This window comes from Schistocerca cancellata, chromosome 5, assembly GCF_023864275.1.
Source record: "Schistocerca cancellata isolate TAMUIC-IGC-003103 chromosome 5, iqSchCanc2.1, whole genome shotgun sequence".
In the NCBI taxonomy this organism is placed as follows: domain Eukaryota; kingdom Metazoa; phylum Arthropoda; class Insecta; order Orthoptera; family Acrididae; genus Schistocerca; species Schistocerca cancellata.
The window spans coordinates 52,984,948-53,005,263 of record NC_064630.1 but is presented as its reverse complement, the minus strand read 5'-3'; the positions used below and the strand labels follow the sequence as shown (position 1 = coordinate 53,005,263).

The 20,316-nt window shown below is 40.6% G+C and overlaps 1 protein-coding gene across 1 annotated transcript in view; it reads left to right on the top strand.

The window, feature by feature from the left end:
• Positions 1-20,316, top strand: part of LOC126187848 (uncharacterized) — a 356,937-nt gene that overhangs the window by 232,577 nt on the left and 104,044 nt on the right. The window contains exon 3 of the mRNA XM_049929160.1: positions 4,436-4,559. Coding sequence (XP_049785117.1) covers positions 4,436-4,559 — 124 coding nt within the window. The remainder of the gene's footprint in view (positions 1-4,435; positions 4,560-20,316) is intronic.

The following is a 20,316-nucleotide window of genomic DNA, read 5'->3' as shown; positions in this document are numbered from 1 at the left end:
TCCTTAGGTTAGTTAGGTTTAAGTAGTTCTAAGGTCTAGGGCCCCCCATGAACCATGGACCTTGCCGTTGGTGGGGAGGCTTGCGTGCCTCAGCGATACAGATAGCCGTACCGTAGGTACAACCACAACGGAGGGGTATCTGTTGAGAGGCCAGACAAACGTGTGGTTCCTGAAGAGGGGCAGCAGCCTTTTCAGTAGTTGCAGGGGCAACAGTCTGGATGATTGACTGATCTGGCCTTGTAACAATAACCAAAACGGCCTTGCTGTGCTGGTACTGCGAACGGCTGAAAGCAAGGGGAAACTACGGCCGTAATTTTTCCCGAGGGCATGCAGCTTTACTGTATGATTAAATGATGATGGCGTCTTCTTGGGTAAAATATTCCGGAGGTAAAATAGTCCCCCATTCGGATCTCCGGGCGGGGACTACTCAAGAGGATGTCGTTATCAGGAGAAAGAAAACTGGCGTTCTACGGATCGGAGAGTGGAATGTCAGATCCCTTAATCGGGCAGGTAGGTTAGAAAATTTAAAAAGGGAAATGGATAGGTTAAAGTTAGATATAGTGGGAATTAGTGAAGTTCGGTGGCAGGAGGAACAAGACTTCTGGTCAGGTGACTACAGGGTTATAAACACAAAGTCAAATAGGGGTAATGCAGGAGTAGGTTTAATAATGAATAGGAAAATAGGAATGCGGGTAAGCTACTACAAACAGCATAGTGAACGCATTATTGTGGCCAAGATAGATACGAAGCCCACACCTACTACAGTAGTACAAGTTTATATGCCAACTAGCTCTGCAGATGACGAAGAAATTGAAGAAATGTATGATGAAATAAAAGAAATTATTCAGATAGTGAAGGGAGACGAAAATTTATTAGTCATGGGTGACTGGAATTCGAGTGTAGGAAAAGGGAGAGAAGGAAACGTAGTAGGTGAATATGGATTGGGGCTAAGAAATGAAAGAGGAAGCCGCCTGGTAGAATTTTGCACAGAGCACAACTTAATGATAGCTAACACTTGGTTTAAGAATCATGATAGAAGGTTGTATATATGAAAGAACCCTGGAGATACTAAAAGGTATCAGATAGATTATATAATGGTAAGACAGAGATTTAGGAACCAGGTTTTAAATTGTAAGACATTTCCAGGGGCAGATGTGGACTCTGACCACAATCTATTGGTTATGACCTGTAGATTAAAACTGAAGAAACTGCAAAAAGGTGGGAATTTAAGGAGATGGGACCTGGATAAACTGAAAGAACCAGAGGTTGTACAGAGTTTCAGGGAGAGCATAAGGGAACAATTGACAGGAATGGGGGAAAGAAATACAGTAGAAGAAGAATGGGTAGCTTTGAGGGATGAAGTAGTGAAGGCAGCAGAGGATCAAGTAGGTAAAAAGACGAGGGCTAGTAGAAATCCTTGGGTAACAGAAGAAATATTGAATTTAATTGATGAAAGGAGAAAATATAAAAATGCAGTAAATGAAGCAGGCAAAAAGGAATACAAACGTCTCAAAAATGAGATCGACAGGAAGTGCAGAATGGCTAAGCAGGGATGGCTAGAGGACAAATGTAAGGATGTAGAGGCTTATCTCACTAGGGATAAGATAGAGACTGCCTACAGGAAAATTAAAGAGACCTTTGGAGATAAGAGAACCCCTTGTATGAACATCAAGAGCTCAGATGGAAACCCAGTTCTAAGCAAAGAAGGGAAAGCAGAAAGGTGGAAGGAGTATATAGAGGGTCTATACAAGGCCGATGTACTTGAGGACAATGTTATGGAAATGGAAGAGGATGTAGATGAAGATGAAATGGGAGATACGATACTGCGTGAAGAGTTTGACAGAGCACTGAAAGACCTGAGTCGAAACAAGGCCCCCGGAGTAGACAACATTCCAGTAGAACTACTGACTTCCTTGGGAGAGCCAGTCCTGACAAAACTCTACCATCTGGTGAGCAAGATGTATGAGACAGGCGAAATACCCACAGACTTCAAGAAGAATATAATAATTCCAATCCCAAAGAAAGCAGGTGTTGACAGATGTGAAAATTACCGAACAATCAGTTTAATAAGCCACAGCTGCAAAATACTAACCCGAATTCTTTACAGACGAATGGAAAAACTAGTAGAAGCCGACCTCGGGGAAGATCAGTTTGGATTCCGTAGAAATACTGGAACACGTGATGCAATACTGACCTTACGACTTATCTTAGAAGAAATATTAAGGAAAGGCAAACCTACGTTTCTAGCATTTGTAGACTTAGAGAAAGCTTTTGACAATGTTGACTGGAATACTCTCTTTCAAATTCTAAAGGTGGCAGGGGTAAAATACAGGGAGCGAAAGGCTATTTACAATTTGTACAGAAACCAGATGGCAGTTATAAGAGTCGAGGGGCATGAGAGGGAAGCAGCGGTTGGGAAGGGAGTGAGACAGTGTTGCAACCTCTCCCCAATGTTATTCAATCTGTATATCGAGCAAGCAGTGAAGGAAACAAAAGAAAAATTTGGAGTAGGTATTAAAATCCATGGAGAAGAAATAAAAACTTTGAGGTTCGCCGATGACATTGTAATTCTGTCAGAGACAGCAAAGGACTTGGAAGAGCAGTTGAACGGAATGGATTGTGTCTTGAAGGGAGGATATAAGATGAACATCAACAAAAGCAAAACGAGGATAATGGAATGTAGTCGAATTAAGTCGGGTGATGCTGGGGTATTAGATTAGGAAATGAGACACTTAAAGTAGTAAAGGAGTTTTTCTATTTGGGGAGCAAAATAACTGATGATGGTCGAAGTAGAGAGGATATAAAATGTAGACTGGCAATGGCAAGGAAAGCGTTTCTGCAGAAGAGAAATTTGTTAACATCGAGTATAGGTTTAAGTGTCAGGAAGTCATTTCTGAAAGTATTTATATGGAGTGTAGCCATGTATGGAAGTGAAACATGGACGGTAAATAGTTTGGACAAGAAGAGAATAGAAGCTTTCGAAATGTGGTGCTACAGAAGAATGCTGAAGATTAGATGGGCAGATCACATAACTAATGAAGAAGTATTGAATAGGATTGGGGAGAAGAGAAGTTTGTGGCACAACTTGACCAGAAGGAGGGATCGGTTGGTAGGACATGTTCTGAGGCATCAAGGGATCACCAATTTAGTATTGGAAGGCAGCGTGGAGGGTAAAAATCGTAGGGGGAGACCAAGAGATGAATACACTAAGCAGATTCAGAAGGATGTAGGTTGCAGTAGGTACTGGGAGATGAAGAAGCTTGCACAGGATAGAGTAGCATGGAGAGCTGCATCAAACCAGTCTCAGGACTGAAGACGACAACAACAACAACAAGTTCTAGGGGACTGATGACCTGAGATGTTAAGTCCCATAGTGCTCAGAGCCATTTGAACCATACTATAGTATACCTATTACCTACCACGACTACCTACACTTAGAATGATCTCATATCTAAGTTCATTTTACATTGCATTTTACATTGCTTTTAGTTTTCTTTGTATTTTAATTTTGGCTTAAAATGCACTTTATATCCTCCAAGGTTTGGAAGATGTAGTTCTTTTACTTATTTCGTTTATGCATTTATTTTACCTGGCAAGATTTACAGTGTGTTTGGCGCACATGAGGGGACTGACGCATATTGCCCTATGCTAAGACTACTGTGCAACAGGTGCAGCACATTGTGAGGAGAGAGTATATGTTTCAGGTTTCCTGCAGACACATTTCTGTTGTGGTTCGGATAACATGTGCATGACAGTGTGCGACTGAAATGACACGGCTACTGGAAGTGCACTCCAAAGTTGCGATTCTTGTCGACAAAACGTCTGAGTTGCAGACGGATCCACCGCGAAATTCTGGCAGATATGGACCAAATGTAGTGTCACTTCCAGCCATAGCGAAAACCGTGAAATTGTGGAGTTGTGTGCATCAAATGCAACGGCGCATACAGTCATAGTGAAATGAAGCCAATAGTTTCTCCGAGGCTGCCCATACGTTTGTGATGACGATCGAGTAGGAAGGCCATCGACATCGACTACAGATGACAGGGTGCAGGCAGTCGAGGAACTGAGTCACAGTAATCGTACATTTTCCAGTGACTAGGACATTCTTACAGCCGTTTTTGAATTGTTCTTAAACGTGTCGTCGAGGAATTGAACGATTTGTACAACGTCCCGACAGTTGTTTACTTGGCGACTATGTTGAAAAATAGTACCCTGTACCTGTGTCGCATTGAAGAGCAGCACAACATTCAATAAAATTTATTGGCCTTCCGTAATAATGTGTAACTTACTTTTTCAAGCCCCCTTGTAGAATTAAATTTACCATTAATGTCTTAATTCTTCTGTGGTGATGGAGTAATACTTATTCGCTTGCTAACAGCTTGTGTAGAAATTTCGCAGTAATATTATCGAAACTAATTATTTTATTTTTGTGCAGCAGTCATCACATGGAAGTGCAGTGACCTTTGTTCGACCTGGAGCAGCCAGAAGACGAAGACCGGAAAACGTTTCAGGACTACAGAATGTCAGTCGGACGACTAACCCTGAAAGAGAGAAGCGCTGTGAGTCAGACCTCCGTACTGAAGTTTCATGCACGAACCATTTATTTCATAAACCCACACCCTATTGTCAGAGGAGGTACACAAGTTCGCAATGCAGTTATTCTGGAAACTGTTATCTTAACACCTGGTGACTGTAATCAACCTGGTGATTGTAATCGAACTGCAGCTACTCATAGAGGTCCAGAATGGGCTGCAATTATCGTACGGCAGCGAAACTTGGTAGATATGCTAATACGAGGCACACTCCAAAAGAAATGAACACTATTTTTTTTAAGTCCATCTTTTATTCTACATGTCTGAAAGTTTTACAGTGTGTAGATACTTCCTGTAGGAACAATATTTTCATTTCTCCAAATAATTTCCATCCCCCTCAACTGCCTTCGACATCTTGAAACCAGCGCATGTATACCTGCACGGTAAAATTCTGGGCCAACCTGTTGGAGCCACTGTTTGGCAGCGTGCACAAGGGAGTCACCGTCTTCAAACATTGTTCCATGAAGACAGTGTTTCAGTTTCCCAAAGAGATGATAGTCACATGGAGCCAGGTCACGACTCCATGGTTTTTTGACTGACATGTGGCCGTGCATTGTTGTGCAACAGCCAAAACATCCTGCTTCTGCCGATGCAGTCGAACACGACTCAGTCGAGCTTGAAGTTTCTTCAGTGTCGTCACATATGCTTCAGAATTTATGGTGGCTCCACTTGGCATTATGTCCACAAGCAAGAGTCCTTCGGAATCGAAAAACACTGTAGCCATAACTTTTCCAGCAGAAGGTGTGGTATTGATTTTTTTTTTCTTGGGTGAATTTGCATGATGCCACTCCATTGATTGCCTCTTCATCTCTGGTGAAAAATGATGGAGCCATGTTTCATCACCTGTTACAATTCTTCCAATAAATTCATCTCCACCATTCTCATGCTGTTCCAAAAGTTCGCTGCATACCATTTTTCTTGTTTGTTTGTGAGCCACTGTCAACATCCTAGGAACCCACCCGGCACAAACCTTTTTTAACACCAACGCTTTCAGTATTCTGCCAACACATCCTTCCCCTATCCCCATGTAGGGTGACAATTCGTTCACTGTGAAGTGTCTGTCAGTAGTCACTAATTCGTTAACTCTCTGCACATTGTCTGGAGTGTATGCAATACGTGGCCTGCCACTGCAAGGACGATCCTCAATATTGCCGTGCCCGCTTTCATCATGTAACCTGCTTGCCCACCGACTAACTGTACTGAAACCGACAGCAACATCTCATATACCTTTTTCAACCTCTTGTGGATGTTTCCCACTGTCTCGTTTTCACAGCACAGGAATTCTATGACAGCACGTTGCTTCTGACGAACGTCAAGTGTAGCAGCCATCTTGAAAACATGCTGTGATGGCGCCACTTACGGGAACAGGTTGAACTAAGTTTGAAAACAAGCGGGAAGGATGTATCTACACGCTGTAAAACTTTCACACATTCAGAATGAAAACTGTATTTTTACAAAAATAGTGTGCATTTCTTTTAGAGTTACCCTCGTACACTAATGCAGAACAGTTTTACACTGGAAAAAAGCTAGTTCAAATTTTGGCCACCAGGCGCTAATCTGGTGCTGTACAGCATCTTGCAGACGTCTCCAGTGCTCATATTGAACAGACTGTGTAAGCTCACTCACTCAGTCTACAGGCCATAAGGAGCCCATCTGTACCATCCAGCTGCCGTGTCATCCTCAGATGAGGATGTGGATAGGAGTGGCGTGTGGTCAGCATACCACTCTCTTGGCCGTTATGATGGCTGTTGTTGACCGGGGCCACTGCTCCGAGGAATTGGCATATCGAGGCTGAGTACACACCGAAAAATGGCACTGGTGCATGGTGGCTGGATGGTCACCCATCCAAGAGCTTTGGTGATCCGATGGGAACCGGTGTATCCATTGCAGCAAGACCATTGCCAGACTGTGTAAGTGGTGGTTAATAACGAAATTAATATTATGCCTTTCTCACTTGTTTGACTTTTTCTGCCCACCTCCTATTCATAATCTATTACACATGTAAACGTTTCTAGACACCTTTCTTGTGTTCACCATGTCAGATCTACACCTGCTGGCCAAACTTTGAACAAATTTATTGCTGGTGTAAATCAGTTCCGCATTAATTCATTGGAATCTCTTACCAAGTTCCACTGCCATACAATAATTACAACCCATGCTAGATCTCTGCGAGTAGCTGCATTTTAATTATAACCACCCAGTATTATGTACAGTCTTGCTTTGCTTTGTTGAACAGTGGTCGAATAAATTCTTTTCGAGAGAAATGAAATTAAAATTGTTATCCAGGTACCCTGATTTACATTTGAGAAACAAAGTTTAAATCACCATCTGACTGTTGCAGTTCCATTTTCTGTCTTTTCCAAAATCTGGGGGGTATGCTGGAATTATTTGGTCAAAGACGACAAGACTGAGGCCTGTGTCTTGATGGTACTTGAAAGTAAGGATGTTACTTGATGCCCGAATAAACAGCTCCAGGCCACGAAGCGAGGAAGCATAGCACGCAATTGGTTTACTTCCTGTACTTGCTTCATACCCCTCTGGTGAAAGGGGCTAACGTACCATCTGTGCTGAACAGGCGAGGTGAAGAGAGTTTTGCCCAACCAGTCATAAATTTTGTCAGTTTCTTATGAAAACACAGGACAGACTGCTGTGAGAGGGTCAATGTGTACATGGCTTTCTGAACGCCTGGTGATTTCAGTGGTCAACAGGCTAAGAGACTGTGGTGCGCTGATGTATCTTTGGGTGTGCCAGGTGGGAATCCTAGGCTCATTTCTAGCCAGTTGAGGCTTGGCAATTCTCATGGTCTGCCTAACATGGTTCCATATTATGTGCCATGGCTAAACTCTCTGAACAGGTGTCGGGATTGGCTCATCTGAAACTGTGCAAACTTTCAGAATGAATCTTTGGCCCTTCAGTTGAACATGTGCTGTAACGAAATAGCTTGACAGATTGGAACTCTTCAGTTCTGTCAAGCTCTCTCTGCTAACGGTCAAATTTTACACAAGTTTTCCTGGATAGGTTACTTGACAACTTCGTTTGGATATTTGTGGTAAGAGCCTGTGGGACCAAACTGCTGAGGTCATCAGTCCCTAAACTTACACACTACTTAATCTAACTTAGACTAACTTACGATAAGGACAACACACTCACCCATGCCCGAGGGAGGACTCGAACCTCCGACAGGAGGAGCTGCGTGGAACGTGACAAGGCGCCTCAGACCGCGTGGCTACCCGGCACGGCAGACCACTTCTTTCTTTCTGAAGTGATGCTGTAGTAAGATATGCAGGAAGCTTGTGCATGGTTTGGAAAACGGAAGAGAGAGATTTACCAAACTGATGCTTTGAAGGTGCGCAGTCAGTCTTGCCTCAATATCTCACTCAGTAAGAGGAAGCAAAGGTCTAGTTTCAGGATTCTGATCCATATTTTAACTGTTTGTTTGTTGCATTTCTGAAGATCAGATATGGGACCAGTCTAAACTATGCCTACTTAAGTGTCGAAAACAGCTTGAAGCCCACACTCAGGCTGCCTGTAACACCAGACTGACAGTAATTTTAATTTGGCTTTGACTTGTTTCCCGATGTCCACTCTAGCAAGCCAGCGCACTGTCTGTTAAACAAAAGCATATTTCAGTACTTATTTCTCATTATAGTAATGCAATAGTATTCCATAAGGTACTCCTTAGTGCTTATCTTTAGTACTTATGCAGTTAACATAGCACGTTTATCTTCTGTTTCCCTTACTTTATCTGCAGCAACTATTGGTAGCATGTTAAGTGATACATGTAGTTTTCGTGACTCACTCCTATGCTGATTTCAAAACTCCTAGTTTCAGTTTAGAGCTTCATTTGTACAATTACATTCAGTTGGTGTTTTGCCTATCAAAACATACTGATGTCTACTATCATCATTGGGATTTCACTCCACCGAAACATCAACTTTTGTGATTCATTAAATGAGTAGAAGTGTGGTTGGGGGGGGGGGTGGAGGGGGGGGGGATGATGGGAGTGAGCAGATGCTTAGAGGAATTATGAGAGAAAGCAACTGGCAATTCTAAAAGTAAATACCTGAGCCACCAGTCTCCCTTTACAGAGAGCTACAGTACTGGTGCAGCCTGTGAGTAGAGTTGCCTTATCTATAACTACAAACATGCTCTGTATATGGGCCAATCAACGTCATTGGAATATTTTTAATAGGCCCATTCAATTATTAAATGTTTATAAGTGCAGGGATATTGCATGGGGACAAGGGAGTATTTTGTATGGGAATGGAAAGGATGAAATAAAGCAAAATCTCTCACATGCCTTTTTGTATTGAGGATACTGTCTTTGTAGTGTATTGACCCTCAGCAATGTTAGTAGTGTAAGCACATAACTACATTGTTGACATTGTTATCTGCTCACTGTTATCAGGAACAGGAAAGTGGCTGCATAGTGCAGACTATGGTGTGTTTGTCAAACGCAGTTGTTGGCATATGCATTCTATATAGCAATGGCCGAGTGTGTTTCAGAGAAAATATGCTAGTCATAGAGGCCTCTGCATGGATGTCTTCCAGAATTAATGGCTATACTCAACTGAATGAGAACATGACTTCTATGCTACATTGGCTGTCATCCACTTTAATGAAAATTTCCAGTAATATGTTTGTTCATCTTGTGTGGAGATATCATCCCGGAAACTATAGTAGGGTCTTACACAAGAGACAGGAAGTTCTTAATCCATACAGAGTGTTTTTTTCCACCTCGTACAAACTCTAGGGATTGATTGATGAGAGAATTTGTAACAAAAAAGATCTAATTTCCGTAAATACATGGCTTCCATGCTAGAGACCATTTATTCAATCATACTTTGTTACAGAGAGTGCGGTCTAATACACGCTGTACCATGCAGCCTCAGTTACAGTATGCATGGTTTCTTCCCAGAGGGTAGTACTGTTCTGCATACATCATGCCCTAGTGCAAAGAACTTCCTCACTGCCGTAACAGAGAGGTTCCAAATCCCACAGAACCTCCTGCTGGGAGCATGGAAAACTGTAGTGAATTATGACAGGGAATGTCAATGCGCACAAGTGCAGGTGACCAGCCACCTCATGGTGCTGTCAATGCAGGACTTGGCTGAGCTGTTTCTCAAATGAAATATGAGTGTGGCCCAAATGCTGTATAGCTGGTATTGGGCCAAGTGTGTAGGAGGATGGTGACAGCTGCCATACCATAACTCCAAGGCCTCAGTGGGTGCAGTGCGTGTGTGGAGGAGGTTGCTTCATCCTCCATGGTACTATTCAAAGGTTCTGTAGCAGAACCTTATTGATAGGGTCGCATCAGTCATTCTGGACTGCCAGTAAAGTGAACAGAGCAGCCTGCGATGAGGTGTGGTTACTCTGTTTTATCCACATTTCTTTCAGGTGGGCAGTGGAAATGGTCATTGATGTACCACATAGCAGGACTTTGAAGGTCTGTGGTCCTCAGCTGATGACTCTGTGTGGCCCCGAGAACAGAGGCTGCAAGGTGGCTCATACGGCCAACATGATGTAATTGCACTGTCACAGATCCTTGTGCAGAAAGACCATCATTGTTGAATGTGGCGTTTGTAGTGGGGTGTGAAATATATGAAAATGATGGTGTACCCGATGAAAATGATGAATGTTAACCATATTGTGCCTCTGCCAGTGGTGCCTGCACGTTGTCTGTGTATGCCATACTTACACCAAGTAGAACCCACAGAAGAACTTTGGTCCAGTACTCATGTGGCACATCAGGGCTGCTTTCATACTCCTGTGCCACCTCTCCACAAGCCCAATACTTTTTGAGTCATAGGTGTCCGTGTGCATATGTGATATTACACAGGTGCAGCACTGGGCTTGAAAGAAGCTGGACTCAAACTGACAGCCCCAACCAGTGGTAATAACCTTTTGCGCCCTGAATCATGTGACACATAGGTGGATGACTGCATGAACAGTAGAAATAGCTGTAACATCAGGTAGAGGTGCTGCTTTGACCCTCTGTGTGGTTCTGTTAATCACCAAAAGAATGTAGTGATAGCTGTCTGACTCTGGTAGAGAGACAGTGATGTGAAGATGTACATGGTTAAAGTGTGCTTTTCGGATTGTAAAGTGGCCAAGTTGGCTCAGAGTGTGGCAACTGATTTTACTTCATTAGCAGGGAATGCATGCCTGATCCCACTGACAGCAATCATATTTCACTTTTTCCCACACAAATGCCCTAGTGCAGAACTGGAAGGAGAACCAGCATTGGTCGATTTTTTTTTTTTATTATCCGCAAAATCGATTTTCGGTCCTGTAGTGACCATCCTCAGCGCTGTAATATACAATTAAAATTGGTAGGCACTGGTATCAACAAACTTAGAGTGATTTTGCGGATAATAAAACAAAAAAATACGACCAATGCTGATTCTCCTTCCAATTCTATCCACTATTTGGTCGTGGTGCACAGAACACTCCATGGAGTCGCCAATCAATAAAATCTGTCTGTGTTAGGCATACTGTGGCCTTAATCTGGTGTGGTTTAAGTTATATAGCTGGTTGAATGTCTCTGTATGCATTGCTGGAGGCAGCAATGGGCACAGTCTGACAGTCTGTCTTTCGACACTTCACATAACAATGATTCAGTAGATGAGGAGAGTGGATGATGCATGATGCGGAGGCCAACATCTGGTTGTTGTGCAGCTCTCTGATGCTCAGGCAATTCAACTGTTCCCTCACCATGTGCATGAATTCATATTGTACAGATGTAGCACTGACCCGTGAAGGATAATCTGCAGTGATTTCTGTGCCATATAGAAGTCTGATGACTGTGGTATACTGCAAGATAAGGGCCAAATACAGGGATCTGATGCTGGATTTCTTATGGTATCAACTATCAGCTTGTTATCTGTATACATGATAACTTATTGGCCCTCAGTGTCTTCATGGAAATACCAGACAGTGGAATAAACTATTAGAATCTTCTATTTGAACACATATTACTTGGCTTGGCAGGTCCTGGTCAAGCACAGACCACTTTGCTTGGGAGGGTGACAGTTTCTTGGAGAAAAACCAGAGCAGCTGAAGATCACCATCGAATACCTGTTGCAGAACTGCCCCGATAGTGGGCAGTCATGAGAGTCGACTGGGTGTCAAGGTAGGGGTATGCCAAGGTGAGAGCATGTGCTAAGCAGCAACTGACATGTTGAAATGCATCCACTGTCTCTGTAGTCAATGTAATTTACTTCTTGATCTGTTTTTTGGTGCCCACCAGAGCATTGAGTGACTGTAGCTCAACTGTACAAGCCAGGTTGTGATGGTAGAAATCTCTAGCAAGTGCCACTGGTTGTGGTATATTTTAAGAAGGGGAAGAGTGTGCCCTGTAGAGATACACTCCTCTGTCAGCTAGATGCTGGAAGCAAGGAGTTCGTGACCTGGTGATGTGACCTCGAGTTTGAGTAACTGTGATTTTGATTCTTTAGTAACTACACCACCACAATGGAGGAGGCTAAAAATAGTTCTAGATGCCTTGAATTTTTGGAGAAAATGAGATGTCATCCATATATGTATAACTAAAGGTAAAATAGAAATGAAGGCCATCAGTAAACTACTGTCTACTCTGAGCAGCATTCTTAAGATTGTAAGGCTTGTAGAGATAGTCAAAAGTCAGAACAGTGTAGATACTGCTGTTTTCTCTATACCATCTGGATGCAGCAGTATTTTTTACTTATGCTCGTGTGCAGTCAGTGATACTAAACACTGTACATCAGCAAGTAAGTGGGTGAAGTCCCTGATATTAGGTATGGGACAACTATTGTGTACAGTCCTAGATTTCAGTAACCAACAGTCATTGCTTAGTCTCACAGAACCATCTTTTTGGGCACCAGTTAATGTAAGGGCTGTCAGTGAGTCTAGGGGCGACAAGTGCTGAGGTTTCTGGTGAACTGGTGGACCATTATTGGTCATGATACAAAGCATTGTCTTTGTCCAAATTGCACATGCTGCATTGATGATGCAGTTTACAGATGACGTGTACAATGCTGTACTGGCCGGGGGAAGACTGCTGTGCAGCAGAGCAGTGACAGCTGGTTTGGGGAGAGCATGCCGTGTGAGTCACAGGTGGCCACAGGGGGTGGGGTGGAGGTTGGAGGAATGACTGCTGTCCCTGTTTATTGACACTCAGTGCCTGAAAGTGTTTTTCAGCCAGTTGCAGTTCTGTACTTACATCATTGAGAGAGTGTGAAAGTCTCTGTAACAGGGGGGCTTTCACTGCACCTTACTTATTCTAATATGGTAGGGCCAGAATAACGTCAGTAATGAGTTCAATCCACACTGCTAAAGGGCATATTAGATGCACATACTTGTTGATATCACTGGAAATTCTGAAAGTTTCAACAATACATTTTGCAGTCACAAACCATAATGCTGGCTGAGTGGCATCAAATGGCAGTAGTTTTAAATGTAAGCCTGATGGTTGCAAGAAGAAAAGCAGATGAATAGTCACATGATTATGTGACGTAGCTGCTGGATCCACATAGCACACAGCTGATTGGGGTTGCCCAAATCCAGTGCATGGCCAGACGAAGCAGAAGACATGAACACAGTATCGTACATAGTTTATTACCCTTGCTGAACTGAGCCAGCGCCAGATGCAGTATTGTTCTTCAAAGTCTAATTATAACTTCAGAGCAGGCAGAAATTGTTGAAGTGTGGTATTGTTAGTTTTACCCACAGAAATATCACACTTGAACACTGCAATCAGATTTAATCACATGATTAGCACATTGCACATATTGCACTGTAATTCTTGAGCTGTTGTCCACAGAAGTTGGTGTGGAGGATGAACTGATGTGGGGCAGCCACACTGTTGCAAAATAATAACCCATGCTGGATTTTTGTGAATGCCAAATGAATGTGCGTTCTTTGGTAGATGTGTTGTCATCAGTGTGGCAATTATATTGGACTACAGGCTGATAGGACACCACCAATAATACATGCAGTACACACTTTATTACACGAACTATTGGTTACACTTCCATACACAAGCATCATCTACTAACACTGCCACTCCGCTATTTGTCAAAGACCTTCCTCACTGCCCCATCAGAGAGGTTCCCAACATGATTGAGGCTGATATACCTACAGATTCAATCATAGCATTTAGAGACAAATAATGGGAAGAATGCTGGGGATAAATTTATGAAGAAAATGTTAATGGAAATTTTAACTCTTTCTAACAGATATTTCCTATAAAACGCAATTAAACAAAAGCAAGGATAAAGGATGGATAACCCTTGGGATTAAAGTATCTTGCAATAGGAACAGAGCGTTGTATATAACTCAGCAAACAATCAGTAGTAAAGATTTGGAACCCCGTTACCACCAGTATTGCAGAGTCCTCCGTTCTCCCATAACAAATGTGAAATTTGTGTACTATGTTGGAGAAATGAAACAGTCTAAGAATAAGGCAAAAACTACTTGAAACATTATTAAACAAGAAACAAACAAAACTAGTCATTCAAATGAAATTGTTCAGAAACGGTGACATCTTCAAATTGTTAGGCACCTAATTCAGTGATTACTGTCACATAGTGGCTGTAAACACTGCATCCAATAAAAAACAGTCAAATACAAATGTGATGGATTTACTTGTGCAGACCACCATCTGACATTAGTTTCAAACATATGATCCATAAGGAGATTATGGAATTCATGGGGTCACTAAAGAGTACTTCTGCTGCCTGTGATGGTGTCTGTAGTAAAATATTAAAACATTATGTTGACTTGATAGGATTACCCTTATGCTATTGTTGTAATCACCAATAACCTGTGGCATATTTCCTGATAGACTTAAATATATTGTAGTAACACACATCTGCAAAGCTGGAGATAAGCAAACCACCTCTAATTATAGACCTGTATCATTTCTTACAGGCCTTAAAAATGTTTTGAAACATAACCTATGATAGTATACTGACTCATTTAGCTGACCAAAATTTGTTAACTACCTCTCAATTCGGATTTCGTAAGGGATTCTCCACATTTAATTCAGTACAAGATCTCATAAATTAAGTGCTAACAGATATAAACAAGAAAAATTGTCCTGTTGGTGTATTCTGTGATACTGCCAAAGTCATTATTGTGTGGATCACAAAATACTACTTAGCAAACTAAAGTGTTATTGCATTAATGTTATTCCTCTTGTATGGATGAAATCTTACCTCTGTAACAAAAAACAGATTACCTTGATCCAAAGCTTTCAAAATATCATGTAAGAAAGCATTAGTTGAGTTGCGTACTGTGAATGTTTTCAGAATCTATGCTGGTTGGCATGGAGAAATTCATTCTGTTTGTGATACCTTTTTATTTTTAACTCAGAATGTGTTCTAGGATTCTACAACAGGTAGGTATTAATGAAATTAGATAGTTATTTTGTGGATCAGTAGAATAGAGTAGAGTAGAGTTTTATTCGTCCTGGTAATTATATAATGGAATGTAGTCGAATTAAGTCGGGTGATGCTGAGGGAATTAGATTAGGAAATGAGACACTTAAAGTAGTAAAGGAGTTTTGCTATTTAGGGAGCAAAATAACTGATGATGGTCGAAGTAGAGAGGATATAAAATGTAGACTGGCAATGGCAAGGAAAGCGTTTCTCAAGAAGAGGAATTTGTTAACATCGAGTATAGATTTAAGTGTCAGGAAGTCATTTCTGAAAGTATTTGTATGGAGTGTAGCTATGTATGGAAGTGAAACATGGACGTTAAATAGTTTGGACAAGAAGAGAATAGAAGCTTTCGAAATGTGGTGCTACAGAAGAATGCTGAAGATTAGATGGGTAGATCACATAACTAATGAGGAAGTATTGAATCGGATTAGAGAGAAGAGAAGTTTGTGGCACAACTTGACCAGAAGAAGGGATCGGTTGGTAGGACATGTTCTGAGGCATCAAGGGATCACCAATTTAATATTGGAGGGCAGCGTGGAGGGTAAAAATCGTAGGGGGAGACCAAGAAATGAATACACTAAGCAGATTCAGAAGGATGTAGGTTGCAGTAGGTACTGGGAGATGAAGAAGCTTGCACAGGATAGAGTAGCATGGAGAGCTGCATCAAACCAGTCTCAGGACTGAAGACCACAACAACAACAACATCATATAGTGCAAAAATAGTACATTCTCATGTAGACCAAGTCAATCTATAACAAAATATACTATGAAATTAGCATTAATTTCGTTATTTCTACATTAAATGATCACTGAGTTACAATATACAGTGCAAATATTCTACAAAAATAAAGAGTAGATATTTTAAAGCAGAAAGAGGATGTACTGTACTTGCAGATTAATATTTGTATTACAGTAACATTTACATGGTAAATCATTAAAGTTCTAGCAACATTTATGTGATACATCACAAAGGCAAAGACACAAATTGTTAGTGAAGTTCCTGAAGGAACTCATGGAGGCTATAGAAGCAGTGACGAGTCAAATGTGCATTAACAAATGACTTGAAATTTTCACGTCATTTATTGATTTAATTTGTGGGGGAAGTTTATTATAAGTAACTTTCCCATAATGTAGGGTTCCTTTTTTATTCAGGCTGGTGTTGCTGGGCTCTAAATGAATGTTTCTTTTTTGCCTGGTGTTGTAGGAATGGATATTTTTATTTTTCTGGAAGAGAGAGTGATTTCCCATTGAATATTTTTTTCACAAACACTGTTATCTAGTACACATATATACAGGGTTATTACAAATGATTGAAGCGATTTCACAGCTCTACAATAACTGTATTATTTGAGATATTTTCACAATGCTTTGCACACACATACAAAAGCTCAAAAAGTTTTATAGGCATTCACAAATGTTCGATATGTGCCCCTTTAGTGATTTGGCAGACATCAAGCCGATAATCAAGTTCCTCCCACACTCGGCGCAGCATGTCCCCATCAATGAATTCGAAAACATCGTTGATGCGAGCTCGCAGTTCTGGCACGTTTCTTGGTAGAGGAGGTTTAAACACTGAATCTTTCACATAACCCCACAGAAAGAAATCACATGGGGTTAAGTCGGGAGAGCGTGGAGGCCATGACATGAATTGCTGATCATGATCTCCACCATGACCGATCCATCGATTTTCCAATCTCCTGTTTAAGAAATGCCGAACATGATGATGGAAGTGCAGTGGAGCACCATCCTGTTGAAAGATGAAGTCGGCGCTGTCGGTCTCCAGTTGTGGAATGAGCCAATTTTCCGCGGGCTACGCGTGAAACTTGCCCGCACGCGTTCAACCGTTTCTTCGCTCACTGCAGGCCGACCCGTTGATTTCCCCTTACAGAGGCATCCAGAAGCTTTAAACTGCGCATACCATCACCGAATGGAGTTAGAAGTTGGTGGATCTTTGTTGAACTTCGTCCTGAAGTGTCGTTGCACTGTTATGACTGACTGATGTGAGTGCATTTCAAGCACGACATACGCTTTCTCGGCTCCTGTCACCATTTTGTCTCACTGCGCTCTCGAGCGCTCTGATGGCAGAAACCTGAAGTGCGGCTTCAGCCGAACAAAACTTTATGAGTTTTTCTACGTATCTGTAGTGTGTCGTGGTCATATGTCAATGAATGGAGCTACAGTGAAAGGATTTCTGGCTTTTTAAAGAGTGGTCTACAAGTTTTGTTCCATTTTACACCCTCCATTATTCTTATAATTCTTTTTTGTAGCCTAAAGAGGTTGTGACTAAGAGAAGAGTTACCCTAGAAAATAATTCCATATTTCAGTTATGATTATATATAGGCATAATACACAATTTTCAGAGAATCTCTGTTGCAGCATCCCTCTAACATTCTCATTAAGTAGCATGAAGTGCTTGATTTCTTACAGACTTTTTCAATAATGTCCCCCCTTTTAGATTATCTTTGTGCCATACTCCCAAGAACTTAATGTTGTCTACATTCTGAAGGCCTTTGTCAGTTATCTGATTCTGAACAGTTTCCTCACTTTTTTTCACATTATAGAAATTTAGTGCCACTGTCTTACTTGCATTTATTATCAATTTGTTGTGACTGAACCGGCTTTCAATTTTATTCAGTGTCTCTGTTGTAGACTTTGAAGCATTTCCATTTGTTTCCCACTCACTAGCACACTTGCATCATCAGCAAACTGGATGATGTTCTTGCAGAATTTGTTTAGGTCATTCACATATAACAGAAATAGCAGAGCTCCTGGATCTGAACCTTTTGGCACTCCATATTTAATGGTTTCATAGTTTGAATAGTGTTATATGAGTCTGACAAAATTTTGATGTTGCACTTCAACCACTTGTTTTCAACTGCTTAGGTATGACTTTATCCAGTTGTTAGATGTTCTTCTGATCCCCATGTTGTCAAGCTTAGGCAATAGTTCTGTGTGCTCTATGACATCAAAAGCCTTAGAGAGATCTAGATATATTCCAGTGGCATTTTTGCCATTATCTAGTTTCTAAAGTACTTCAGTTAACAGTTCAAAAATTGCTGTTTCAGTTGATCGGTTTTTATTGAAACCATGTTGTGCTGTGGATAGTATTTTGTGCTCTTCCAGAAAATCTACTACTCTTCGTTGAAACTTTTTTTCTATGATATTTGAGAATATAGATAGCAGAGCAATGGGCCTGTAGTTAGGCACTTCATCCTTTTTATCTTTTTAGAACAGTGGTTTGAGCTTAGCTGTTTTTTATGCATGATGGGAAAATTCTGGATTGAAAGGAATTATTTTAAAGGTGAGCTAATGGTCCAGTAATAAGATCTACATTTTTTTTAATAAGGCTGTCTGGAATACCATGTATTCCAATGGAATGATTCACTTTTAAAGTTCTGATAACTGACAGGACTTCTTTCTGAATTGTTGGAAAGAGAAACAATGAAGTAGGATTTATGTTGTTATTTACAGATGATACTGGGCAGTTTGTATTGCAAGGTTTGATTTCAGTGATTAGTTGCTCACTTGTATTGCTAAAATAACCATTGAACACATTTGCTATTTCTTTAGCACTGTTAATTTCTTTGCCATTACAATTCAGTTTAATATTGGAATTCTGAGGAGGAACATTGTCAGTTTGCAGTTTCACTATATTCCACACAGCTTTCATTTTGTTATTGAAGTTATTTATATAGCAGTCATTTGCCATTACTTTAGCTTCTTTGATCACTTGTTTAAGTATCATTTTATAATTCTTGAAATTTGCAAGGAATTCAGGGGATACTATGGAAGACTTGGAGATCTCATATAATTCTTGTTTTTCAGCACATGACTTTTTTATACCTGTTGTCAACCAGCAATTTTTTCTGTTAAGCCTACTACACTTGATTTTCTGATTTTTAACTGGAAATGTCATGTTAAAATAGTGTGTAAATATATCCATAAATATGCTGAACTTCTCATCTGTATTTTTGTATCTGTACATTTCAGTCCATCTTTCCTTCTGTAATAAATTCCTGAAGTATTCAATGTTTCGATGGCTGAAGGTTCTTCCTATTTTTATTGAATCTGTTTGTTTTATTAAGTTTGGCACTAAAGATATTTCAAGAAGCTGTGTATAGTGGTCACTGAAACCTGTGTTGAAGTTTCTAGCTGCATATTCATGGCTATCATTGTGTATCAGTACCATATCAATAGTGGTGCTGGATACACTTGTAGCTCTGGTAGGGGAATTTATAATTGGGAGCAGGTTGTATGTTGCACAAATAGCCATAAGATCATCTCTGTCTTTTGAAAGTCAATGTTAAAGTCTCCAAATATTATAAATGTTTTGTTTAGGTCCCTGATACTGTCGAGACTACCTTCAAGTTGGCTAAAAAATATTTTTATATTTGAGTTTGGACTTCTGTACAGGCTAATGATGACTGTTTTTATTGAGGTTAGTTCTAGAGAAGAAATTTCAAAATTACCTTCTTTTCCTGACTTTTCAAGGGATTTTAGTCAGCAATAGTTGATACTTTCTTTCACAAATATACATGTTCCTCCATGTGCAGATATTTTTCTACAGAAACAAGTTGTCATAACATAACGCTGAATACTTGTGATTGCTAACATCTCATCAGTTAGTCAGTGTTCACTAAAACACATTACAGACACTTCTTTTAATTGATCTGACAGTAATACCTTTAGCTTATTAACCATATTTCACAATGACTGCACATTTTGATGGACAATTATAAACTTGGGGTTTCTGCTTGGCATATCTCATTCATCACTTACCATTATTTGTCTCTGCCTTTCTTTTATTTTAATCTGAAGACCACTTCTGGGATGAACTATAGAGCTGCTGTCTTCATCTGTGGACAGTGAAAATCCTCGCTTTTTGATGGTGGTTGTCTTGCTCTAGCAGGTTGTGTCCTTGTGGATATTTTTACAGTTGTGTCTGATGTAGTTGTTTCTGTAACTGAATGTGTTGTCACTGTTGCTGTTTTTGTGTTCTCTGGTCCTCACTGTGTTGTTTTATCTGCTACCACTGTTCTTATAATTACTTTCTCAGCACTTCCCATTATAATCATTTCTTTTTGTTCCAGCACTGCTGAGCAGGATTTATTTATAGCGAAGGTATTTTGCACATTTCCTTTACAGTTGGCAGTGAAATTTTGACACATTTATCATAAAAACACTTTTCACTGAGGCTTTGATTTTCTGGCTGAGTTGTGATTTGCCCCATTTTGTGTGTTGTGAAATGCTTTCTTTCTAAATGATCAACAGGGAGAATAAAAAACATTTATAGTAATCTTGCA